Source organism: Leptodactylus fuscus, chromosome 10 (genome assembly GCF_031893055.1).
Source record: "Leptodactylus fuscus isolate aLepFus1 chromosome 10, aLepFus1.hap2, whole genome shotgun sequence".
NCBI classification, from domain to species: Eukaryota; Metazoa; Chordata; class Amphibia; order Anura; family Leptodactylidae; genus Leptodactylus; species Leptodactylus fuscus.
Genome location: NC_134274.1, coordinates 89138307 through 89165613, shown reverse-complemented (window position 1 = coordinate 89165613; position 27307 = coordinate 89138307). Strand labels below are relative to the sequence as shown.

Below are 27307 nucleotides of genomic sequence, written 5' to 3'. Positions count from 1 at the left end.
GCGTCCTGCTCCCCCTGTAGTGTTAGGTCGGAGGTCGTGTGTGAGGGCCTGTGTAAACCATGTTTTTGCTCCCTGTTAAGCCTCAGTCACAATGGGGTTAATCAGCGATGGTCTCGTGCCGCGGGTCCTGAATCTGCCCCAAAGTCCACCACAAAGTCTAACAGTACGCTTCTTGTTTCCACATGGGAAATGGGCACCGACTCCCATTGGAAACAGGAGGATCCCAGGAGAAGTTTATGGCAGATTTTGATGTGGAATTGACCTCAAAATCCGCTCCAAATTCCTCAGTTTGAACATGACCCTAAGGACAGGTCTCCTTTTCGGCTGCAATCTATAAATACTTAGGACTTGTAGCCGACACCTTCTTGCCCTCATCCCCTATTTGGGTTCTCCAGTCCTCTAATCCTATTCAGCCATTTACACGTCTCCTGGTGACCGAATATCGCAGTGGCCGCTCTGGGCTACTCTCTGGGAGACAGATGACCACTATATATACAGTGTACAGAGCCGTCTGCTGCAGAGATCTGATGGGCCCAGGACGCCAGACCCCGCCCATCTGCTATCCTAAGGACGGCCCATCAGCATCAAAGGCTTTGACAACCCCTTTAAACTAGAATGCAGTGAGCGCCCCCTCTTGTCTGATGAATGGGATATGGAGCTTTATGTCAGTTACATATTGACGGCCCTCACCACAAACGTGTACGGGTGAGTGTCACTTACTGTGCACAGCGCCTTACATTGTAGAGTGGCTGTGCTTGGTATTGCACCTCAGCCCCATTCCTAATTCATGATATGCCTGACCTGTGCAGAGGTAGCGTTAGAAGCTGGTCTGTGGGGGTCCTGGGTGTTGGACCCTCACCGATCAGCTCTTTATTGCCTATGAGGCCATCAGCATGCACAGCCCTTTAATGGTGTATTGTTTATCATGCATGAGGGTCACTCTGTTGGTCTGACTAACACCCCTGTGAGGGGGATTTGGGCTCTCCAGGCCATGTGGTGCTAGCCCCCATCCTCCCATCAGTATAGGTGGCGGCGATGTCCGGCTGCTCTTACCCGGCTGCCTGCACTTGCAGTCCTCGTGGCCGCTTCCTTGTGTCTCGTCCTGCCTTGTAGTTGCCATTAGACATGTACTTGTCGCTTCCGCCATGGCTTGGCCACAGGTCTCGGTGTATTCCGGCTCCCCTTGCATGACTATCCGAGTTTTCAGGTATTTCCGCGTTTTCTTGAGCTCCACTCGCAGATATTGATCAGTGGAATAAAGTCATCGAGCAGCTCGGCACCCCCTGCTCCGAATTCATGAAGAAGCTGCAGCCCACGGTGAGGACCTACGTGGAGAACAGGCCCAAGTACGCCGGCTACAGCTTCGAGAAACTCTTCCCAGACGTCTTGTTTCCCGCCGACTCTGAGCACAACAAGTTAAAAGGTAAGTGGCGTGTGTATACCCCAAAATCCAGGTGTGGTAAGGGTTAATCAGCGCCCCCCTTGTCAGTGGACTGTGTCGGGTATTACAGCTTAAACCCATTCACTGCCATCAAGGACAACCTCTGATATGGTCTATAAAGACGAGGCCAAGTTCTCCCTTTACCGAGCGGGGACACGGTGATGGCCTTCCCAGAATAATCAAGTAACCCCGGCCCCAAACTCCTGTGTATATGGTCTTGTCGTTACGTCCTGACGGGCACCACGTCATCGCAACACCTTTGAGACCCCACTGAAAATGAGAATGCAGAGTGGCCGCTGTACTTGGGGATCCTATGTCCTTTGTCTAGGTGATCCGCCATAATGCGCCTTCACGTAACGCGCTTCCGTCAGTGGTCAGTAACCCTTTGTGGTCTTCACCTTCTTGCAGCCAGCCAAGCCAGAGATCTGCTGTCCAAAATGTTAGTAATTGACGCTTCCAAGAGGATCTCCGTGGACGAGGCGCTGCTGCACCCCTACATCAATGTTTGGTACGACTCTCTAGAGGCCGAAGCGGTGAGTCTTTCCTCCTCTTCTTCTATGGTTTCTGGCCATGGCGGACTGATGTGGCTTTATAGTATAGTATAACATGATAGTCCTATTGTAAGTCGTAGATATCCGCCGTGATCCAAACTCATTCTCCATTTTCTCACGCAGCCTCCACCAAAGATACCAGATAAGCAACTGGACGAGAGAGAACACACAATAGAGGAATGGAAAGGTAACGTGACCCGAGTAAAAGCCGCTCTGTAGGACCGTCGGCCCCTTCTTAGAAGGACATGGAACCAATCTGATCAGACAGTCTTGAGGATCTGCCATGGTCTCCACCGGATAGACTGTCCCCCTTCTCAATTTCCATCTACAGGACTACAGACTTTAGGAAATCCCATAGTTGGGGGTTGGCAGGAATCCCGATTGTATTCCGGTCACCCCAATGGCAGGACTGGGTGACTATGATTAATTGGGCAATCTACCTCAAATACAATAAATGGCCGATCATTTAAGAACAAACCCCTAATTTATTTTTTATATATTTTTTTTTATCCATGTGGTTTTATAAAGACCTTTTTGTATTTTCACCTCACCCCTGTCGGTTGCCCTCACTCATAGGCACGTATGTGCAGCACATGGCGGATACTCGTGGCTAGTCCGGGATTGTCCTGAGCTTTCACTCCGGGCTTACGGACCCGATCTAATAGACTAGTGCTGGCTCACCTTCCCGACATGTGCCGTAATAGTACGGCGCGTGTCGGGTCTGTAACTATGGCGACCGCCCGGGAGCCGGGCGGCCGCCATAGCCGCCGGGTGTCTACTGCTTTAAGCAGTAGACAACCGGCTCTAATGCCTCCAATCGGTCCCCGGACTGATCGGAGGCATTAACCCCTCCAGCGCTACGGTCAAAGGCGCCGGAGGCGCCATTTTGCCCGGGATCGCCGGCTCCTGGAGCATGCTCCAGGGTCGACGTCATATTGCCATGACAGCCGGGAGCCTGTACAAGGCTCCCAGGCTTGTCTGCAAATTCTCTCTTTTGCTGGCTGGTCTATGCAGCCTGCAAAAGAGAGGATGATTTTTTTGCAATGCATTAGCATTGTAATGCATTGCATTAGTGATCAGACCCCCTGGGGTTCAACACCCCAGGGGGTCTAATAGATGCAAAAAAAATAAAATAAAATAAAAAAAAAGTTAAAAAAAATATAAAAAATTATAAAAAGTATTAAAAGTTCAAATCACCCCCCTTTCCTTAGAACACATATAAAAGTAGTTAAAAACTGTGAAACACATACATGTTAGGTATCCCCGCGTCTGAAATCGCCCGCTCTACAAAGCTGTACAAATATTTTCCTGTTCGGTAAACACCGTAGCGGGAAAAATGGTCAAAAGTGCCAATCCGCTGTTTTTTCACTGTTTTGATTCTGATAAAAATTTGAATAAAAAGTGATCAAAGCAATAACATTTCCCAAAAATGGTGGAACTAAAAAGTACACCCAGTCCCGCAAAAAAAGACGCCCTATACATCCCCGTACACGCACGTATAAAAAAGTTACGGCTGTCGGAATATGGCGACTTTGAGAAAAAAATTTTTTTAACACAGTTTTGGATTTTTTCTTAAGGGGTCAAAATGTAAATAAAACCTTATACATGAGGTATCCCCGGAACCGTAACAAAACACAGAATACAGGGGACAGGTCATTTTGGTTGCACAGTGAACGCCGTAAAACCAAAGCCCGTAAGAAAGTCGCAGAAATGCATTTTTTCTTGAAATCCACCCCATTCTGATTTTTTTCCCTGCTTCCCAGTACATTATATAGAATAAATAATGGCGGCATCACGAAGAAAAATTTGTCCCAGGAAAAATTAAGACCTCATATGACTCTGGGAGCGGAGAAATAAAAAAGCTATGGGGTTTAGAAGGAGGGGAGTCAAAAACGAAAATCAAAAAATGCCATCGGCGGGAAGGGGTTAAGAACAAACCCCCATTTTATTTTTTTAATATATTTTTTTTTTTTATCCAGATGGATTTATAAAGACCTTTTTGTATTTTCACCCCTGCCGGTTGTCCTCTCATAGGCAGGTATGGGCAGCACATGGCGGATACTCGTGGCTAGTCTGGGATTGTCCTGGGCTTACGGCCCCGCTCTAATAGACTAGTGCTGGCTCACGTTAGTAAAGGCCTGGGTCCGGTGCGTGTCGTGGTCGTCACCGCGTCCTGTGTTTTGTTTTACAGAGTTAATATACAAGGAGGTGCTGGACTGGGAAGACAGAGCAAGGAACGGCGTCATCCGTGGCCAGCCGGCCCCTTTAGGTTGGTTTCATTTGCGCAAAATAGGAGACTTAGCGACTTGATTGGAGTTGTAATAATATAATATGTCACGTCCTTCTATCCTCACACGGACGGGTTGTTTAGCAATGACTTACCAAAAATAATCCGTCCGTCCAGTTCAGACTTCAGTGTTGATCCAGACTAAGGCCCCACATCCACCTTCTACCTTGCGTCTACATTTGTCAGACTTTGGCGCACTTTATTAGGACGTTTCCATCCATATTATATGCCGTATGTTCCTACTGTCTGCATGGCTCGTTCCGTAATGGAGGCAGACACCCCCCCCCCCCCCCCCCCTCCTCCATTCCCATGGACATATCCACTTGCAATACCTGAAATGACCAGAGGGGACGAGTGGCGCCGACTTATAGATATAAAAGCATGACCTGACATTATGCGTGTGACCGGAACGTGTAGAGGCGCGCTGGTGTTTTTAGGAACATGGTGTAGTCTGAGAACATTTACTGCAGCTCACTCCCCTGTCTGTTTTCTCATAGCACAGGTGCAGCAGTGACTGATGGCTCCCAGCCTCAAACCTCCTCCTCATCGGCTGATGCTTCCTCCATGTCCACAGACCCGACGCTGCCCTCCGACACGGACAGCAGCCTCGAAACCTCCGCAGGGGCCCTGGGCTGCTGTCGATGATTCATCGGGTGGGGTGGGAGGGGGGGGGGTAACCTAAAGAAACGGTGACCGGGAAAGGAGGGACCTCTAGGGTAGCACACAACCATGGCAGCGGGATGCAACGTCTATTATGGTAGAGTAAATATTATTAACCTCTTAGCTACCGGACACCCTCAGTCGAGGGAGAGGGGGTGGGGGAGGTCTATGATGTTGACCTGGAGAGGAGCCGCAAAAAAAAAAATCCGACGCACTCCCTGCCAGGCCGACGATGGTTAACGAGAAAAGTGTAGTTTCATTTTTATTTTTTTATTTTATTTTTTTGTGCTGTAATTGGAACACTTAAGTGCTGGAGGGTTTGACGAGCTGCCATAAATATGTATTGTATTTTTATTTCCATAGTGTGAGGACGGGATAGGGGGGGGGGTTGGGGGAGGGGGCTCAGCGCTCCGACTTTTTCAGAAAAGGTCACTTTGGTCCTGATTGTCTTGAAATTTTTACTTTTCCTTAGATTTTTTTTTTTTTTCCCGTTTCTTTGCTGGTGCTGCTCATGGATTTTTTTTTTTTTTTCTTTTATCAGACCTCTTCCATATTCTAATAATTTAAAATGTTTTTTTTTTTTTAATTGAATGAATTTTATTCGTCACCCAAAGGGAGGGGCCGCTTCTACCCGCTTCTTTCATTTTTGTATTCGCTATCGCCTGTGCTATTGAGGTGTTGGTGCATCCACTCTTGCAAATGTCAGGATTTATGTCTGTGAGTGAATTTCGTAGCCCCGTCGGGAGCGTTGGGCCAGGCGCGTTCGTCGAGGCCGTCCACGTGAATCTGCACTCTTCTAGTCGTGCATGGACGTGAACACTTTGGACACTCCCAATGCTCCCTGCTGTGAAGGGGCAGGGGTCTCCTGTCCTCCCCCCCCTCTGTTTGGTGGCCGCTCTGGCCTTCTCTACGGTGGATGCCCAACTTCTTGATACATGCGCCCCCTGTGGTGCTAAGCAGTTCATCAGCTTGCTGCAAAACAATCTGCGGTGGCAGCATGGGGTGGAAGTTGGGCCGGTGTAAAATCTCGTCTTTTCTTTTTCTTCCTCTCAGGAAACTGAACAAATAGTTAGATGGTGGCAGCCATGTTGTGTGTGGAAATGCAAGTTATTTATTTTTTTATTCAGGGTTTGGGTAAGAGTAGAAGCGTGTTACTCTGGATAGGTACTGCTGAGTACAGACGAGGACTTGGTTGGACTGTGAGAATGAATGCACCATAGATGCCTCCCGTGTCACACCTACAGTATGCATAGGACACGTTTCACATATCCCAGGGCTGGCCTGCCATGGAGAAGCAATCTTCACCTTGTTAGTCCTTATTGTCCGTCTCGATGCACCGTATCACTGCTTGTTAATTCCTCTTCTGTTTACGTTAGCAGTGCAGATCAATCATTCAGCCAAGTGTGTGCGCTACCCATGCTGACCACAGGCGCCCAGAGCAGCACGGCCATTTATATGATCACTGACTCGTAATAAAAGATCAATGTTGGGGAAAATCTGGCCGTCTGGTGTGTTATTTGTGTCATCAATCTGCGTACCTGCTTACCGAGGCTCGCCGCGCCCTAGTTGCGCCTCCTATCCCACTTTCCACAAGGACTTGATAAGCTTTCGCCATTTCCTCCCTCTCCATGTCGCTGCCAACATCAGTCTGGGCACTTTCCCAGTAGTACCTGAGCCAAAAGACTCGGCTACCAGCGTGAGATCACCGTAATTAAAGGGTTATTCCCGTCTTGGCAAATCGCACCGAAGCTGGGAACGACTGGCCGTAAATCCTAACCACGATACAATGGGGCTAATCAGACTAAACCTTGCGCGCCGGTTCTGCGGCTGAATCAGCCAAGGCAAGGTTGTGAACAAAGGGAGGCAGATGGCAACCAGAATTGGGAGAAGATGGAATCTGCCTCAGAATTGGCTCCAACTCTCTACGTGTGAACCTGCCCTTAGCGAAGTCGTTTCTGCGACAGCAATGGACCTTGTTCTTCCCGTTCACCTCGATGAAAGTTACGAAAACCACATCGAGCAGCGCAACTGTTTCCATCAGATCTGCTCTGGAGGTTGGGGATCTATGAAGAAATTTGTCAAGAGAGGAAGTAACCCTGTAAGCCCATTCCGACGTCGGCCGTATGTAAGTCGCGGGTTCCGTTGTCAGCCGTATGTACGTTGCAGGTTCCGACATCGGCCGTCTGTACGCCGCGGGTTCCGATGTCGGCCGTCTGTACGTTGCAGGTTCCGACGTCGGCCGTCTATACGCCGCAGGTACGGTGAGTTGATGATACGACAGCTGAAGCTGCACCATGTAATACCGAAGAATGAAGAGAACTGTGTAATACCACTGAAAAGATGAGCCCATGGACGAATCAAGAAGCAAAAGGTACAAAGGTGACGTACAGTGGGGCAAAAAAGTATTTAGTTAGTCACCAATAGTGCAAGTTCCACCACTTATAAAGATGAGAGGCGTCTGTAATTTACATCATAGGTGACTTCAACTATGAGAGACAAAATGAGAAAACAAATCCAGAAAATCACATTGTCGGATTTTGTAAGAATTTATTTGCAAATTATGGTGGAAAATAAGTATTTGGTCAGTAACAAAATGTCATCTCAATCCTTTGTTCTCTCTCCTTTGTTGGCAATGACAGAGGTCAGAGGTTTTCTGTAAGTCTCCACAAGGTTGGCACACACTGATGTTGGTATGTTGGCCCATTCCTCCATGCAGATCTCCTCTAGAGCAGTGATGTTTTGGGGCTGTCGCTTGGCAACACGGACTTTCAACTCCCTCCAAAGGTTTTCTATAGGGTTGAGATCTGGAGACTGGCTAGGCCACTCCAGGACCTTGAAATGCTTCTTACAAAGCCACTCCTTCGTTGCCCTGGCGGTGTGCTTTGGATCATTGTCATGTTGAAAGACCCAGCCACATTTCATCTTCAATGCCCTTGCTGATGGAAGGAGGTTTGCACTCAAAATCTCACGATACATGGCCCCATTCATTCTTTCATGTACCCGGATCAGTCGTCCTGGCCCCTTTGCAGAGAAACAGCCCCAAAGCATGTTGTTTCCACCCCCATGCTTTACAGTAGGTATGGTGTTTGATGGATTCTTTTTCCTCCAAACACGAAAAGTTGTGTTTCTACCAAACAGTTGCAGTTTGGTTTCATCAGACCATAGGACATTCTCCCAATACTCTTCTGGATCATCCAAATGCTCTCTAGCAAACTTCAGATGGGCCCGGACATGTACTGGCTTAAGCAGTGGGACACGTCTGGCACTGCAGGATCTGAGTCCCTGGCGGTGTAGTGTGTTACTGATGGTAGGCTTTGTTACATTGGTCCCAGCTCTCTGCAGTTCATTCACTAGGTCCCCCCACGTGGTTCTGGGATTTTTGCTCACCGTTCTTGTGATCATTTTGACCCCACGGGGTGAGATTTTGCGTGGAGCCCCAGATCGAGGGAGATTATCAGTGGTCTTGTATGTCTTCCATTTTCTAATTATTGCTCCCACAGTTGATTTCTTCAATCCAAGCTGGTTGCCTATTGCAGATTCAGTCTTCCCAGCCTGGTGCAGGGCTACAATTTTGTTTCTGGTGTCCTTTGACAGCTCTTTGGTCTTCACCATAGTGGAGTTTGGAGTCTGACTGTTTGAGGGTGTGCACAGGTGTCTTTTTATAGTGATAACAAGTTTAAACAGGTGCCATTACTACAGGTAATGAGTGGAGGAAAGAGGAGACTCTTAAAGAAGTTGTTACAGGTCTGTGAGAGCCAGAAATCTGGATTGTTTGTAGGTGGCCAAATACTTATTTTCCACCATAATTTGAAAAAAAATTCTTACAAAATTAGACAATGTGATTTTCTGGATTTGTTTTCTCATTTTGTCTCTCATAGTTGAGGTCTACCTATGATGTAAATTACAGACGCCTCTCATCTTTTTAAGTGGTGGAACTTGCACTATTGGTGACTGACTAAATACTTTTTTGCCCCACTGTATATTCTGGTTTCCAGTAGATTTGCCCAAAAATGGCAGTAATAAAAAAAATTCAAGTTCTCCTTCAGAAAAAATCTCATATGGCTGTAGTGAGGTAAAAATATATATATTATAGGTGGTGGGAGATGAAGGAAAAAAAACAAACAAAAAAAAAAAGCACATCGTTCAGGCCACTACGGGCTCTGGTGTTATAGGGGTTAATTCTGTCGGGGCTGACTGGTGGTGGGCTACCTTCTGTCACCAGCCTCCATGGCCCTGTATTGGTGTGGCTGGGTCTGATGGATGGACAGACAAATGCTCTACTGAATGGAAGATTATGAAAGATAATCTGTTTTCCCTTAGCCCAAACGGCAGCACAACTGGGGTATTCCTGCCCCTATGAGCTGTTAGGACAGGTGGAACTTTTAATTCACTAACAGCTTTAACCCCTATAAGAGGCCGGAAGACCTGCTCCTCCCGTGTGTTAGTACCAAAGTATACAACATATACAATAACAAGGATTAGGGAGGGAGCCTTGTGCTGCTGTTTGGGCTAAGGGAAAACAGATCTTTCATAATCTTCCATTCCCCCTACACCCAACAGCAGCACAACTGAGGAATTAGCAAGTATAGGCTTTACCCTAGGGTGGGTGATCCTGGTAGGTTGATGCCAAGACAGAGTGTCCAAACGCTGTGGAATCCACCAGTCCAGTCTATAGTGCCTGGCGAAGGTTAGCTGCGAACTCCAGGAGGCAGCGGCACATATTTGTGGTGTGGGCACGGACAAACTCTGGTACCGGAAGGTCTTGAGCACGTAGAGAGCAGATGATTGTCTCTCTGATCCATCTGGACAAGGTGACTTTAGATGCTTTGACCCCTCTGTTGTGGCCAAACACATTTATCAGCAGATTTTCTGATCTTCGGAAAGAAGCTGTGCGATCCAGGTAAATAGGCAGTGCTCTGACCAAGTCCAGCTTGTGCATCTTCTCTTCCCACTCAGAAGTGGGAGAGGGAAAGAAGGCTGGTAAAGAGATTGCCTGGTTGGTATTCTGAAGTGTAGGTACCTTTGGCAAGAATCCCGGGACGAACCTCAGCTGTACTCTGTCTGGGAAGAAGGTTATAAAGGGTTCCGAGGCCGCTAGGGCCTGCAGTTCTCCAACCCTTTTTGCAGAGGTTATTGCCAATAGGAAGGTCACCTTGGATTACAGGTATTTCTAATCCACTTCAGATAAGGGTTCAAAGAGGGGGGGGAGCGCAGAGCCCCCGTAGAACCGCAGCCAGGTCCTACTTAGGGACTGGCGACTGTACCTGGGGGCGGAGCCTGGCGGCCCCTCTTAGGAATTGCTTGATTAGAGGATCTTGTGATAGCCGAGTCTCCAGGAGAGCGGACAGAGCTGAAACCTGAACCTTCAGGGTGGCTGGTGCTAGCCCCCTCTCTAGACCGTTTTGAAGAAATTCCAAAACCGAATCTCTCTCCAAGTCGCGCTGGTTATCCGCGCACCAGTTTTGGAATACACCCAAATCTACATCTCTGGACCAGACATTACCTCCCTGTTGGCCAGAGTCCCAGATTGTCTAGCGGCCGTAGCATCCTTCCTCTCCTCCCGCTTTCTCAAACTCAACATGGAGAAAACAGAGTTTATCATCTTCAGCCCATCCTGTATGGCCCCTCCACCTGACCCATCCATCAAAGTTAATGGAACCACAATTACCCCTGTCCCACAGGCCCGATGCCTTGGGGTAACCCTGGACTCTGACCTATCCTTCAAGTCACACGTTCAAACCCTCAACACCTCCTGCCGCCTCCAGCTCAAAAACATCCACCGAATCCGCCCCTTCCTCACCCAGGAAACTACCAAGATGCTCGTCCAGGCCCTCATAATCTCCCCCCTAGACTACTGCAACACCCTTCTGCATGGACTCCCGGCTAACACCCTCGCCCCCCTCCAGTCCACCTTAAACTGCGCTGCTCACTTAATCCACCTCACCCCCCGATCTTCATCGGTTGCTCCCCTCTGCCAGTCCCTCCACTGGTTACACATAGCCCAGCGAATGGAGGTCCAGCTACTAACGCTAACATACAAAGCCATCCACAACCTGTCCCCTCTATATATCTCTGACCTCATCTCCCGCTACCTGCCCACACGTAACCTCAGATCCTCCAATAACCTCCTACTCCGCTCTGCCCTCATCCGCTCCTCACACAACCGTCTCCAAGATTTCTCCCGTGCATCCCCCATACTCTGGAACTCCTTACCACGACACATAAGACTAACCCCCACAATCACAGGCTTCAAGAAGGCCCTGAAGACTCCCCTATTCAGGAAGGCCTACAACCTCCAATAACACTATCACCACACCCCCATCTGTACAGTCTCCCCTTCTGTCTCTACCCCCTTCCCTCATAGTATTGTAAGCCTTTGCGGGCAGGGCCCTCTACCCCACTGTGCCAGTCGGTCATTGTTAGTGTATTGTATGTAACCCCCAAATGTAAAGCACCATGTAATTAATGGTGCTATATAAATAACCAATAATAATATCCGGGCTATCCTCTGGTAGCTTCGGTTAGTTGATTCCTCTCTTGAATGTGCTAGAGTCCTTAGCACTCCCTGGGACAATCCTCTGTCTCCACATACGGCGCGGTTAACCTCCAGGCAGTGAGGTTGAACCTGTCCAGGTCCTGGCAGAGCTGTCTGTTTAGAGTTACCATGTTGTGGACTGATGGAAGCCTCCAGTAGGTCCCTTGACTCATTAGAATGAGGTCGGTGAACCATGCCCTTTTTGGCCAGAACGGCATGATCACTATAGCAAAGTCTGGTCCTGCCTGAGTTTCACCAATACCTTTGGAATGGGAGGAAAGACGTAAGCCAGTCTGAACCTCCATGGTATTGACAGGGCATGCACTGCCAAAGGGTTGTCTTCCTGATACAGGGAGCAAAACCTTTCTACTTTGGTGTTGTATTGGGTGGCCATCAGATCCACCTCGGGGAGACCCCACATCTCGGTGAGACGGTGAAAGATGTCTGGATGCAAGGACCATTCGCCTGATGTCACTAGGCCTCTGCTAAGCTGATCTGCCAGAATGTTCAAACGTCCTCAGATGTGAACTGCGGACAACTGGGATAGATTTTCTTCTGCCCAGGCAAATATCAGGTTGGTTACCTGCAGGAGAGAGGGGGATCTGGTTCCCCCTTGTTTGTTGATATAATGGACTGCTGTTAAGTTGTCCGTCCTTATCTTCACGGCTTGTCCCTGCAGGTGGGGTGCGAACGCCAGAAGTGCTCGGTGAACTGCCGTAAGCTCGCGCCAATTGAATGAGCGCGTTCTCTCCAGGTGATTCCATGTACCTTGTACTGGGGTCTCCCCTAGATGCGCTCCCCATCCCATGAGGGAGGCAGCTGTAGTCAACAGGGTCCAGGAGGTCTGGACCGTGGACTTCCCGTCTTGGAGATGGGACCACCAAACCAGTGATCGACGGGTACTGATGGATAACTGAACAGGCCTCTGTAGTCCAGAAGGACTGTGGTTCCAGACGCTCAAGATCTCGCTTTGTAACGGGCGCATGTGCCACAGGGCCCACGGAACTGCCTCGATGGTGGCGGACATAAGACCTAGGACCTTCATGGCCGTCCTGATAGTAACCTTCCGGGTGATGGATAGGTGATGAGCCGCTCGACCAATCTTCTCCTTGCAAGGAGAGGGCAGGGAGATCATCATATTGAGAGAGTCCAGGATGAATCCTAGGAATTGGATCCGGGTTGATGGAACCACTACTGACTGCTGCCAGTTTATTAGCCAGCCCAGCTCGTTCAGTAAAGCCACTGTGGTATGCAACTGTGTGGCGAGGACCTCCCTTGACTGGGCTTTTAGGAGCCAGTCGTCTAGATATGGGACTATGAAAATCCCCTGGAGGCGCAGGGCGGCTGAGACCGGAGCCACTACCTTGGTGAAGATGTGGGGGGCCGAGGATATGCCGAATGGGAGAGCCGTAAACTGGAAGTGAGACAGTCTTCCGTTTAGATGTACAGCAATTCTTAGAAACTTTCTGTGCGCAGGAAAAATGGGTACGTGGAGATATGCATCCCTTAGGTCCAGGGTGACAAAGTAATCTCCGGGCTGCAGGAAGGGTAGAACCGACATGATGGTCTCCATATGGAACCGCACCTTGTGGATGAATCGATTCAAGTATCTGAGATCGATGATTATGCGCCATCCCCCTGATGACTTGGGAACTAGGAAGACCGGAGAGTAGACGCTTTGGCTGCGTTCTGCACGGGGAACTGGCTCTAGTGCAGCTTTGTCCACGTACTCCTGCACGGACTCTTCTAGAAGAAGTTGTTTTGTGCCCTGAAAAGGGCGAGTTGTTACGAATTTTTCTACAGGACGTGAGATGAAGCTTATCCTGTATCCCTCCTGGATTAGCTGTATGACCCAGGGGTCCTGAATATAATGAAGCCAGGCGGTCGCATGATGGGAGAGGCGGCCGCCTACAGCAACAGTGGATGGGGGAGGGGGGTCGGACAGTCAGAAAGAAGACCGCTTCTCGTCCCGGGAGGCACCGCAACCTCCCCCTCTGGCCTGGTGCCCTGGACGTCTCTGGCCTCTCCTGGGAAAGCCACGTCCTCGAAAGGAAGGTCTTTTGCCGCCGGAGGGTTGGGGGAGATTCTTCCCCTTAGAATCTGCGAGACCCTCCATTATTTGATCCAGCTCCCTGCCAAATAACTTCCCTGGTTCAAAGGGGAGGGCACAAAGGCTGTCCGCCCTCCAAGGCTTAAGCCATAAGTGGTGTCTGGCCGCTGTAGAGAGCGCCATTGCCCTCAGACAAATGGTACACCATAGATTGATGTCTGACATGGCCGCTAGCAGATCATCCCGGTGGACTCCAGAATCAATGTCCCTAGCCAGGGACGACAATTCGGCCCGAAGGCCTGATACCACCTCGCTGGCGGAGATACCTACAGAGGCCTGGGCGGAGGAGGCTGCATATATGCGTCTGAGTGAGCCCTTGACACGGCGGTCCATTGGATACTGCAAGGACGAGCCATCTTTGGAGGGCACTACTGTACACCTGGATAATTTCGCCACGGCTATATCCACTTTCGGTGGAAAGCCCCAAGTACCCTGTGGGGACTCAGTGACGGGGAATAAGGCTTTGAAGCACTTAGGGGGGGAAGAGAAAGCTCACAGGGCTCCATCCGGGGCATCTTTGCCAGGTGCGAGAGAGAATCCTTTACTTCCCTCATGGATTGGTGGACGAAGTCCTTCACCCAGCCAACAACCTCACGCAATGGGGTAGCTTCTGAAGGGGGTGCTCTGCAGCCCTGGCAATACCTATACTCGCACCCATCAGGCATTTGCTGCAGGATAAATGCTTCCACTTGGCAGTCGTCTTTCTCCGGGGAGGAATGACGGTTGAGGAAGAGGAGGACATGCTGAAGAGAAAAAAATGTTGACAGGTCACTTTTTAAGGCTTCAAACAGGGGATTCTTAAATCCACCCAACCACCTAACAATCACATGGTTTAGCCCAAGGAACACCTATGGATAACCAAGCGTGACCACAGAAAGTGTGGTGGGCAGAGGGGAGCTTAAATATAGCCATAGGAGAGGGGGCGGGGCAACCCCTGGGGCGACGGCCCCTTTAAAACCATACCAATATGTCCTACCCCCGCCCTGCACGGAACGAGGGGAGAACAAGGACCTTCCCTCTCCCTAATATGAGGGGAGGGAGGGAAACAAAATTAAAGAAACCGCAGTTGCAGTAGGGTAGCGGAAGTTGCACCGCCCGGTGGGGACACAGCCGCGCACTCCGGGTTCCACCTCGGACCCGGAGGAAAGAAGTTCCTACCCTCCTCTCTCTCCCCGCAAAGGGCCAGGGAGAGAGAGAGAGAGAAAGAAGGAGCCGGCCCATCACTGAAGCAGGCCGGACACAGGTAGGAACCCTAAAGAATAAAAGAAAACCGGAGGAGAGGGGGCCCCTATAAGAGACCGAAACATCTCTCCCCCTCCACCTGTCCCACAGGACAGAAAAAAACACAGGGGGGAGTTGGTCTTACGGCCTCTTATAGGGGTTAAAGCTGTTAGGACAGGTGGAACTTTTAATTAATTAACAGCTGATAGGGGCAGGAATACCCCAGTTGTGCTGCTGTTGGGCATAGGGGGAATAATAGAGACTGTTCTATACATCGCAACGCCGTGTCACACCTGTCAGCCTCTTATTCTTATCCCTACGTGAGCCCTAAGACCTAACAGACCGTGAGACATTACAATTACTCCAAGGACACTCCAGCCCTCCTGGAAGAAGTGAAGAAGAAGCCAAAAATAACAGCAGGAGACTCGATAAACTGCAAAACCCTCTCCATGTGTCCACTGATAGGAAACCACTGACCAAGGAGGAGATTGATGAAGAAGAGATGGAGCCTGGAGCAAAGGTACCCGAAACTATCAGGATGTCCAAAGAATTATATAGCTGTGACACAGGGTATATTATTGGGGTACATTGTATAGCTGTGACACAGGGTATATTATTGGGGTACATTGTATAGCTGTGACACAGGGTATATTATTGGGGTACATTGTATAGCTGTGACACAGGGTATATTATTGGGGTACATTGTATAGCTGTGACACAGGGTATATTATTGGGGTACATTGTATGGCTGTGACACGGGGGTATATTATTGGGGTACATTGTATAGCTGTGACACGGGGTATATTATTGGGGTACATTGTATAGCTGTGACACGGGGGTATATTATTGGGGTACATTGTATGGCTGTGACACGGGGGTACATTATTGGGGTACATTGTATAGCTGTGACACAGGGTATATTATTGGGGTACATTGTATGGCTGTGACACGGGGGTATATTATTGGGGTACATTGTATAGCTGTGACACGGGGTATATTATTGGGGTACATTGTATAGCTGTGACACGGGGTATATTATTGGGGTACATTGTATGGCTGTGACACGGGGGTACATTATTGGGGTACATTGTATAGCTGTGACACAGGGTATATTATTGGGGTACATTGTATGGCTGTGACACGGGGGTATATTATTGGGGTACATTGTATAGCTGTGACACGGGGTACATTATTGGGGTACATTGTATGGCTGTGACACGGGGGTACATTATTGGGGTACATTGTATGGCTGTGACACGGGGGTACATTATTGGGGTACATTGTATGGCTGTGACACAGGGTATATTATTGGGGTACATTGTATGGCTGTGACACGGGGGTATATTATTGGGGTACATTGTATAGCTGTGACACGGGGTACATTATTGGGGTACATTGTATGGCTGTGACACGGGGGTACATTATTGGGGTACATTGTATGGCTGTGACACGGGGGTACATTATTGGGGTACATTGTATGGCTGTGACACGGGGGTACATTATTGGGGTACATTGTATGGCTGTGACACGGGGGTACATTATTGGGGTACATTGTATGGCTGTGACACGGGGGTACATTATTGGGGTACATTGTATGGCTGTGACACGGGGGTACATTATTGGGGTACATTGTATGGCTGTGACACGGGGGTACATTATTGGGGTACATTGTATGGCTGTGACACGGGGGTACATTATTGGGGTACATTGTATGGCTGTGACACGGGGGTACATTATTGGGGTACATTGTATGGCTGTGACACGGGGGTACATTATTGGGGTACATTGTATGGCTGTGACACGGGGGTACATTATTGGGGTACATTGTATGGCTGTGACACGGGGGTACATTATTGGGGTACATTGTATGGCTGTGACACGGGGGTACATTATTGGGGTACATTGTATGGCTGTGACACGGGGGTACATTATTGGGGTACATTGTATGGCTGTGACACGGGGGTACATTATTGGGGTACATTGTATGGCTGTGACACGGGGGTACATTATTGGGGTACATTGTATGGCTGTGACACGGGGGGTACAATATTGGGGTACATTGTATGGCTGTGACACGGGGGTATAATATTGGGGTACATTGTATGGCTGTGACACGGGGGTATATTATTGGGGTACATTGTATGGCTGTGACACGGGGGTATATTATTGGGGTACATTGTATGGCTGTGACACGGGGGTACATTATTGGGGTACATTGTATAGCTGTGACACGGGGGTATATTTTGGGGGTACATTGTATGGCTGTGACACGGGGGTATATTTTGGGGGTACATTGTATGGCTGTGACACGGGGGTATATTATTGGGGTACATTGTATGGCTGTGACACGGGGGTACATTATTGGGGTACATTGTATGGCTGTGACACGGGGGTACATTATTGGGGTACATTGTATGGCTGTGACACGGGGGTATATTTTGGGGGTACATTGTATGGCTGTGACACGGGGGTATATTATTGGGGTACATTGTATAGCTGTGACACGGGGGTATATTTTGGGGGTACATTGTATAGCTGTGACACGGGGGTATATTATTGGGGTACATTGTATAGCTGTGACACGGGGGTATATTATTGGGGTACATTGTATGGCTGTGACACGGGGGTATATTATTGGGGTACATTGTATGGCTGTGACACGGGGGTACATTATTGGGGTACATTGTATGGCTGTGACACGGGGGTACATTATTGGGGTACATTGTATGGCTGTGACACGGGGGTATATTTTGGGGGTACATTGTATGGCTGTGACACGGGGGTATATTATTGGGGTACATTGTATAGCTGTGACACGGGGGTATATTTTGGGGGTACATTGTATAGCTGTGACACGGGGGTATATTATTGGGGTACATTGTATAGCTGTGACACGGGGGTATATTATTGGGGTACATTGTATAGCTGTGACACGGTATATTATTGGGGTACATTGTATAGCTGTGACACGGGGGTATATTATTGGGGTACATTGTATAGCTGTGACACGGGGGTACATTATTGGGGTACATTGTATGGCTGTGACACGGGGGTACATTATTGGGGTACATTGTATGGCTGTGACACGGGGGTATATTTTGGGGGTACATTGTATGGCTGTGACACGGTATATTATTGGGGTACATTGTATAGCTGTGACACGGGGGTACATTATTGGGGTACATTGTATGGCTGTGACACGGGGGTACATTATTGGGGTACATTGTATGGCTGTGACACGGGGGTATATTATTGGGGTACATTGTATAGCTGTGACACGGGGGTACATTATTGGGGTACATTGTATGGCTGTGACACGGGGGTACATTATTGGGGTACATTGTATGGCTGTGACACGGGGGTATATTTTGGGGGTACATTGTATGGCTGTGACACGGTATATTATTGGGGTACATTGTATAGCTGTGACACGGGGGTACATTATTGGGGTACATTGTATGGCTGTGACACGGGGGTACATTATTGGGGTACATTGTATGGCTGTGACACGGGGGTATATTATTGGGGTACATTGTATGGCTGTGACACGGGGGTACATTATTGGGGTACATTGTATGGCTGTGACACGGGGGTACATTATTGGGGTACATTGTATGGCTGTGACACGGGGGTATATTATTGGGGTACATTGTATAGCTGTGACACGGGGGTATATTTTGGGGGTACATTGTATAGCTGTGACACGGGGGTATATTATTGGGGTACATTGTATAGCTGTGACACGGGGGTATATTATTGGGGTACATTGTATAGCTGTGACACGGTATATTATTGGGGTACATTGTATAGCTGTGACACGGGGGTATATTATTGGGGTACATTGTATAGCTGTGACACGGGGGTACATTATTGGGGTACATTGTATGGCTGTGACACGGGGTATATTATTGGGGTACATTGTATGGCTGTGACACGGGGGTATATTATTGGGGTACATTGTATGGCTGTGACACGGGGGTATATTATTGGGGTACATTGTATAGCTGTGACACGGGGGTACATTATTGGGGTACATTGTATGGCTGTGACACGGGGGTACATTATTGGGGTACATTGTATGGCTGTGACACGGGGGTACATTATTGGGGTACATTGTATGGCTGTGACACGGGGGTACATTATTGGGGTACATTGTATGGCTGTGACACGGGGGTATATTATTGGGGTACATTGTATGGCTGTGACACGGGGGTATATTATTGGGGTACATTGTATAGCTGTGACACGGGGGTATATTATTGGGGTACATTGTATAGCTGTGATACGGGGGTATATTATTGGGGTACATTTATAGTTCTTGCCACAGGTGGGCGCTGTAGTTACAGGATTTAATCACTTCTGTCATCACCAGTTTTCCTCCCTAGTCTGTGATCGGCGGCGGCCATTTTGTCAGAGCCCACTGTACGCCCGCTGTATAGCTCCGCCCCTCGCTCTCTAGCACACAGTGTTGCAGTCTCCACCAATCACAGGCCCACTTCACATAAGGAAATAGCCAGAGCGCGGAACAGAGAGGTGGGCGGGGAAAATCTTTCAGCCAATCAGAAGGTGAGAGCGACGCGACCGCTATTGACGTCAGTGTCGTTAACGGCCAATCGGAGTGGACTAGGCCCGAGAGCTAGGTGAGAGGAGTCCCGGATAAGCGCGAGCACCGGGGGCGATAGCTGAGGGGACGAAGCGCCACATATCGCGATAGTCGCCCCGATCGTGTGTGGGTGTGGCCTGAGGACGACGATAACGGCTCTTATCTGCCAGGTAGGAGCGAGAGATCGGTGCCCGGTCGGTTGTCATGTCGACCCGGAATTGGAGCGGAGTCTCGCGGTCCCGACTACTCCCTAGTGCTGTGTGTGCCGGACTATGGCCGGGCCCGCCCGGGGTGACTGTGCCGGTGTCACCCGGAGATTCCCCCGCAGAGCTCATGTCCTGCCCGGCTGTGCGGTTACCTGTCTGCGGCCACGGCTGTGCCTGGTTCCGGTGTCTCTGCCTGACTCCGTGTTACCGGGACAGCGCCGGTGTGTGGGCGTGTAATGTAATGTGGAGGAGACTACTAGTGATATGTAATAGGGGTGTCACCCCAAATATCCCTGTCACGGAGCAAAGGTATACGTCTTCCTCCGGATGGTCTTTTGAATCAACACGGACACAAGAGGTCGGGAGACAACAGCAATTTATTGTAATCCACAAAGTTAGTAGCCGGCGGCGGTCACATCAACCGTAATAACAATAAGTCCACAGAAGTCACAATCCAATGATAACTTTGGTTCCTTGGTCCTGTAACTAAGTCCTGGCTCTCTACAGAGCTGTGCACAGGCCGGCTAACACATACTAACTGCTAGCTACATCTATATACTAAACTGTTACTTCCTCTATCTGTGGGTGGGGAGGGCTGAGTCACAGATCCTTCCCCCCTCACCTATGCCAAGGAGAGCAGACTCCCTGTCTCCTGTGGACAATGCACCGTCCAACATCTTCTTGGAGACACTGATCAGATTATCTCCACCCATTGTCCTCACTGGTCCTCACTAGTTAGAGGTATTTGCATACAATGTGCTAACACACTAGACCCTAATCAGCCAACTACACACTGATGTTTACAACAGGTTAGAGAATACATTCCACATGAAATATATATTACACATTGCCTATAGTATAGACTCTAACCATCCCGTGACAACCCCTCCCCCTCTCAAAACATGTGCATGACACAATTGGCCTACACAGGTAAATTGGGGAATGCACATCAGTCTCTATAGCTCATATTTCCTCCTGCCGGGATAACCCATCTGTGTTCTGGTGTTGGTTCCCTCGGCGGTACTGAATGGTAAAGTTGTAGGGTTGAAGGGCTGGCATCTGTCAGAAAATCCGGTGGATCCATGTTGGCTTCTCCCTGAGCTTGGCTTCGGGTCACTGCTCCCACAAAGTAGCACTGTAGATTTCCAACATCGTTGCCTAACAGAACATCGGCCGGCAGCCCGCTCATCACACCAATTGTGCATCGTTTTGGTCCATAACCATAGTCGAGTTCCACGGTAGCTTTAGGAATACGTCTTTGAGTACCCCCTGCCAACTTGATAGAAATGCCAGGACCCTCCTCTAGGGCCTCGGGTCGCACAACTCGGGGGTCCGCTACCGTTAGGAAAGCTCCCGAGTCCCGGAATCCAACAACTGTTCGGCCATCCAGTAGGACCTCCTGCAAGTGCTTCCTCTGAAGGTTTGCGGGATGTGTGGCGGAAGGCTGAATCCCATAGACCCCTGGAGGTGGAACAGATGGGTCATTCATGGAGTCATCTGGAAATGGGGCCAAACTTTCTGTCCTAGGAGTGGTTCCCAGGTAGTGAATAGGCCGGGATGCCACGGTGGCCCGTGCCCCCATGTTAACAGGGCAACTAGCTTGCAAATGTCCAGGCCGCCCGCACCCAAAACATCTGCGCTCTAGCATTCTTCCAGTAGGTCGTTGTCTAGGGACAGGGTTGTTCATAGCTGGAGGCCGATGGGCTGGGACAGGGGTAGAGGGGGAATTGTAATCCTGAGGCCGGGCACGAAAGGTGGTTGGCTGGCTGAAGGGTGTCTGGCGGACTGTGGTAGTTTTCCGCTCCTCTGCAAACAACCTCTTCCACTGCGGCTTGATGGTCAGGCCCTCATCTGCAAGAGAAGCAGCTTGCTCAACTGTGGCTGGGTTCCGTTCCAGCACCCACTCACGGATCTCAGCGGGGCACTGGGAAAAGAACTGTTCCTTAAGTATGACTTGGAGGATCTTATCGACTGTGACAGCCTCCTCTCCTTCTAGCCAGCGCTTGCATGCTTGCTTCAACTTGTGGGCGAACATGTGGAAGGAGCTTCCCCCATTGTAAGACAAAGAGCGGAACTGAACTCGGTAGGTCTCTGGAGTGACTGCATAATACTTCTGCACCGCTCTTTTAATGGCCTCATAGTCCCGCTGATCACTAGGGTCCATGGCTCTGAGAGCTTCCGCAGCCCCATCTCGTAGGTGCCCCACCAGATACCGGACCCAATCCTTCTCTGGGACTTCCATCAGGTGGCACTGGTGTTCGAAGTCCTGAAAATATCCATCAACATCCCCAGCCGCTTCCTCAAAGGTCTTGAAGTGTTTATGGGAGACATATGGTGGTTCTCTCACTGTTGGGCTGGGGGTCGACGTTTGATTATAATTCCTCATAGTTATCTCAGCCATTCGCATTTCATGCGCCATTCTTTCCTTTTCATGCGCCATTCTCTGTTCCTCCTTCTCCGTTTCCTGAGCCCTCTGTAATGCTCTACTCCTTTGCTCTGCAGTTGCTTCTAGCCCCAGCACTGCCAATTCCTCCTCATACAAAACAACCCATCTGCTCTTTTGGGTCTGTACCTGCCACTCCTGTATCTCTCCAGTCTCCTGGGGGCAGCCCTCCTCATGGTCGCTTTGCAGGGTCATCTCCTCCAGTGCCTCGATCAGTTGCTCTTTCGTTCTTCCCTGGTAACTCAGGTTTAGTTCCCGGGCCCTTACTTGTAGACTTGCCATAGTCCAGTTCCTGTATTCTGAGGTTGTGGCTCCATTAATCGCTGAGCTGCTGTAGTCCATCTCGCTGTCCGCTGTTGATCCCACCACTGCCAACCAGTTGTCACGGAGCAAAGGTATACGTCTTCCTCCGGATGGTCTTTTGAATCAACACGGACACAAGAGGTCGGGAGACAACAGCAATTTATTGTAATCCACAAAGTTAGTAGCCGGCGGCGGTCACATCAACCGTAATAACAATAAGTCCACAGAAGTCACAATCCAATGATAACTTTGGTTCCTTGGTCCTGTAACTAAGTCCTGGCTCTCTACAGAGCTGTGCACAGGCCGGCTAACACATACTAACTGCTAGCTACATCTATATACTAAACTGTTACTTCCTCTATCTGTGGGTGGGGAGGGCTGAGTCACAGATCCTTCCCCCCTCACCTATGCCAAGGAGAGCAGACTCCCTGTCTCCTGTGGACAATGCACCGTCCAACATCTTCTTGGAGACACTGATCAGATTATCTCCACCCATTGTCCTCACTGGTCCTCACTAGTTAGAGGTATTTGCATACAATGTGCTAACACACTAGACCCTAATCAGCCAACTACACACTGATGTTTACAACAGGTTAGAGAATACATTCCACATGAAATATATATTACACATTGCCTATAGTATAGACTCTAACCATCCCGTGACAATCCCCCTGTACATGTACCGCACATAGTATCCCCCCCTGTACATGTACCGCACATAGTATCCCCTGTACATGTACCGCACATAGTATCCCCCTGTACATGTACCGCACATAGTATCCCCCCCTGTACATGTACCGCACATAGTATCCCCCTGTACATGTACCGCACATAGTATCACCCCCTGTACATGTACCGCACATAGTATCCCCCTGTACATGTACCGCACATAGTATCACCCCCTGTACATGTACCTCACATAGTATCCCCCCCTGTACATGTACCTCACATAGTATCACCCTGTACATGTACCGCACATAGTATCCTCCCCTGTACATGTACCGCACATAGTATCCCCCTGTACATGTACCTCACATAGTATCCCCCTGTACATGTACCTCACATAGTATCCTCCCCTGTACATGTACCGCACATAGTATCCCCCTGTACATGTACCGCACATAGTATCCCCCTGTACATGTACCGCACATAGTATCCTCCCCTGTACATGTACCGCACATAGTATCCCCCCCTGTACATGTACCGCACATAGTATCCCCCCTGTACATGTACCTCACATAGTATCCCCCCCTGTACATGTACCGCACATAGTATCCCCCCCTGTACATGTACCTCACATAGTATCCCCCTGTACATGTACCGCACATAGTATCCTCCCCTGTACATGTACCGCACATAGTATCCTCCCCTGTACATGTACCTCACATAGTATCCCCCTGTACATGTACCGCACATAGTATCCCCCTGTACATGTACCGCACATAGTATCCCCCTGTACATGTACCGCACATAGTATCCTCCCCTGTACATGTACCGCACATAGTATCCCCCCCTGTACATGTACCTCACATAGTATCCCCCTGTACATGTACCGCACATAGTATCCCCCTGTACATGTACCGCACATAGTATCCTCCCCTGTACATGTACCGCACATAGTATCCTCCCCTGTACATGTACCGCACATAGTATCCCCCCCTGTACATGTACCTCACATAGTATCCCCCTGTACATGTACCGCACATAGTATCCCCCTATACATGTACCGCACATAGTATCCTCCCCTGTACATGTACCGCACATAGTATCCTCCCCTGTACATGTACCGCACATAGTATCCCCCCCTGTACATGTACCGCACATAGTATCCCCCCCTGTACATGTACCGTACATAGTATCCCCCCTGTACATGTACCGCACATAGTATCCTCCCCTGTACATGTACCGCACATAGTATCCCCCCCTGTACATGTACCGCACATAGTATCCCCCCCTGTACATGTACCGCACATAGTATCCCCCCCTGTACATGTACCTCACATAGTATCCCCCTGTACATGTACCGCACATAGTATCCCCCTGTACATGTACCGCACATAGTATCCCCCTGTACATGTACCGCACATAGTATCCCCCTGTACATGTACCGCACATAGTATCCCCTGTACATGTACCGCACATAGTATCCCCCTGTACATGTACCGCACATAGTATCCCCCTGTACATGTACCCGCACATAGTATCCTCCCCTGTACATGTACCGCACATAGTATCCCCCCCTGTACATGTACCGCACATAGTATCCCCCCTGTACATGTACCTCACATAGTATCCCCCTGTACATGTACCGCACATAGTATCCCCCTGTACATGTACCGCACATAGTATCCTCCCCTGTACATGTACCGCACATAGTATCCTCCCCTGTACATGTACCGCACATAGTATCCCCCCCTGTACATGTACCGCACATAGTATCCCCCCCCTGTACATGTACCGCACATAGTATCCCCCCCTGTACATGTACCGCACATAGTATCCCCCCCTGTACATGTACCGCACATAGTATCCCCCCCTGTACATGTACCGCACATAGTATCCCCCCCTGTACATGTACCGCACATAGTATCCCCCCCTGTACATGTACCGCACATAGTATCCCCCCCTGTACATGTACCGCACATAGTATCCCCCCCTGTACATGTACCGCACATAGTATCCCCCCCTGTACATGTACCGCACATAGTATCCTCCCCTGTACATGTACCGCACATAGTATCCCCCTGTACATGTACCGCACATAGTATCCCCCTGTACATGTACCGCACATAGTATCCCCCCTGTACATGTACCGCACATAGTATCCCCCTGTACATGTACCGCACATAGTATCCCCCTGTACATGTACCTCACATAGTATCCCCCCCTGTACATGTACCGCACAATAGTATCCCCCCCTGTACATGTACCGCACATAGTATCCCCCCCTGTACATGTACCGCACATAGTATCCCCCCCTGTACATGTACCGCACATAGTATCCCCCTGTACATGTACCGCACATAGTATCCGCCTGTACATGTACCGCACATAGTATCCCCCTGTACATGTACCGCACATAGTATCCCCCCCCTGTACATGTACCGCACATAGTATCCCCCTGTACATGTACCTCACATAGTATCCCCCCCTGTACGTGTACCGCACATAGTATCCCCCCCTGTACGTGTACCGCACATAGTATCCCCCCCTGTACGTGTACCGCACATAGTATCCCCCCTGTACGTGTACCGCACATAGTATCCCCCTGTACGTGTACCGCACATAGTATCCCCCTGTACGTGTACCGCACATAGTATCCCCCTGTACGTGTACCGCACATAGTATCCCCCCCTGTACGTGTACCGCACATAGTATCCCCCTGTACGTGTACCGCACATAGTATCCCCCCCTGTATGTGTACCGCACATAGTATCCCCCCTGTACGTGTACCGCACATAGTATCACCCTGTACGTGTACCGCACATAGTATCCCCCTGTACGTGTACCGCACATAGTATCCCCCCCTGTACGTGTACCGCACATAGTATCCCCCTGTACGTGTACCGCACATAGTATCACCCTGTACGTGTACCGCACATAGTATCACCCCCTGTACGTGTACCGCACATAGTATCCCCCCCTGTACGTGTACCGCACATAGTATCCCCCTGTACGTGTACCGCACATAGTATCCCCCTGTACGTGTACCGCACATAGTATCCCCCTGTACGTGTACCGCACATAGTATCCCCCCCTGTACGTGTACCGCACATAGTATCCCCCTGTACGTGTACCGCACATAGTATCACCCTGTACGTGTACCGCACATAGTATCACCCCCTGTACGTGTACCGCACATAGTATCCCCCCCTGTACGTGTACCGCACATAGTATCCCCCTGTACGTGTACCGCACATAGTATCCCCCTGTACGTGTACCGCACATAGTATCCCCCTGTACGTGTACCGCACATAGTATCCCCCCTGTACGTGTACCGCACATAGTATCCCCCTGTACGTGTACCTCACATAGTATCCCCCCTGTACGTGTACCGCACATAGTATCCCCCCCTGTACGTGTACCGCACATAGTATCCCCCCCTGTACGTGTACCGCACATAGTATCCCCCTGTACGTGTACCGCACATAGTATCCCCCCTGTACGTGTACCGCACATAGTAATCCCCCCTGTACGTGTACCGCACATAGTATCCCCCCTGTACGTGTACCGCACATAGTATCGACCCCCTGTACATGTACCGCACATAGTATCCCCCTGTACATGTACCGCACATAGTATCACCCCCTGTACATGTACCGCACATAGTATCCCCCTGTACATGTACCGCACATAGTATCCCCCCTGTACATGTACCGCACATAGTATCCCCCCTGTACATGTACCGCACATAGTATCCCCCTGTACATGTACCGCACATAGTATCCCCCCTGTACATGTACCGCACATAGTATCCCCCCTGTACATGTACCGCACATAGTATCCCCCTGTACATGTACCGCACATAGTATCCCCCCCTGTACATGTACCGCACATAGTATCCCCCTGTACATGTACCGCACATAGTATCCCCCTGTACATGTACCTCACATAGTATCCCCCTGTACATGTACCGCACATAGTATCCCCCCTGTACATGTACCGCACATAGTATCCCCCCTGTACATGTACCGCACATAGTATCCCCCCTGTACATGTACCGCACATAGTATCCCCCTGTACATGTACCGCACATAGTATCCCCCTGTACATGTACCGCACATAGTATCCCCCCCTGTACATGTACCGCACATAGTATCCCCCCCTGTACATGTACCGCACATAGTATCCCCCCCCTGTACATGTACCGCACATAGTATCCCCCCCTGTACATGTACCGCACATAGTATCCCCCCCTGTACATGTACCGCACATAGTATCCCCCCA

General features: G+C 49.8%; 2 protein-coding genes across 4 annotated transcripts in view; both read left to right on the top strand.

Moving 5' to 3' along the window:
• The window catches only part of MAPK8 (mitogen-activated protein kinase 8), a 38992-nt gene extending 32557 nt beyond the window's left edge, over positions 1 to 6435 (top strand). For 2 of the 3 annotated variants that reach the window (XM_075257667.1, XM_075257668.1), the window contains exons 8-12: positions 1241 to 1423; positions 1850 to 1974; positions 2116 to 2179; positions 4184 to 4261; positions 4782 to 6435. In XM_075257667.1, coding sequence (XP_075113768.1) covers positions 1241 to 1423; positions 1850 to 1974; positions 2116 to 2179; positions 4184 to 4261; positions 4782 to 4924 — 593 coding nt within the window. In that variant the 3' untranslated portion in view covers positions 4925 to 6435. Of the gene's footprint in view, positions 1 to 1240; positions 1424 to 1849; positions 1975 to 2115; positions 2180 to 4183; positions 4262 to 4776 lie in introns of all 3 variants that reach the window. The other variant, XM_075257669.1, reaches the window with a different exon arrangement.
• Positions 6436 to 19431: 12996 nt separating this feature from the next.
• ZDHHC5 (zDHHC palmitoyltransferase 5) overlaps positions 19432 to 27307 on the top strand; it is a 46576-nt gene continuing 38700 nt past the window's right edge. Inside the window, exon 1 of the mRNA XM_075258334.1 lies at positions 19432 to 19578. The gene's annotated coding sequence lies outside the window, so the exon portion shown is untranslated. The remainder of the gene's footprint in view (positions 19579 to 27307) is intronic.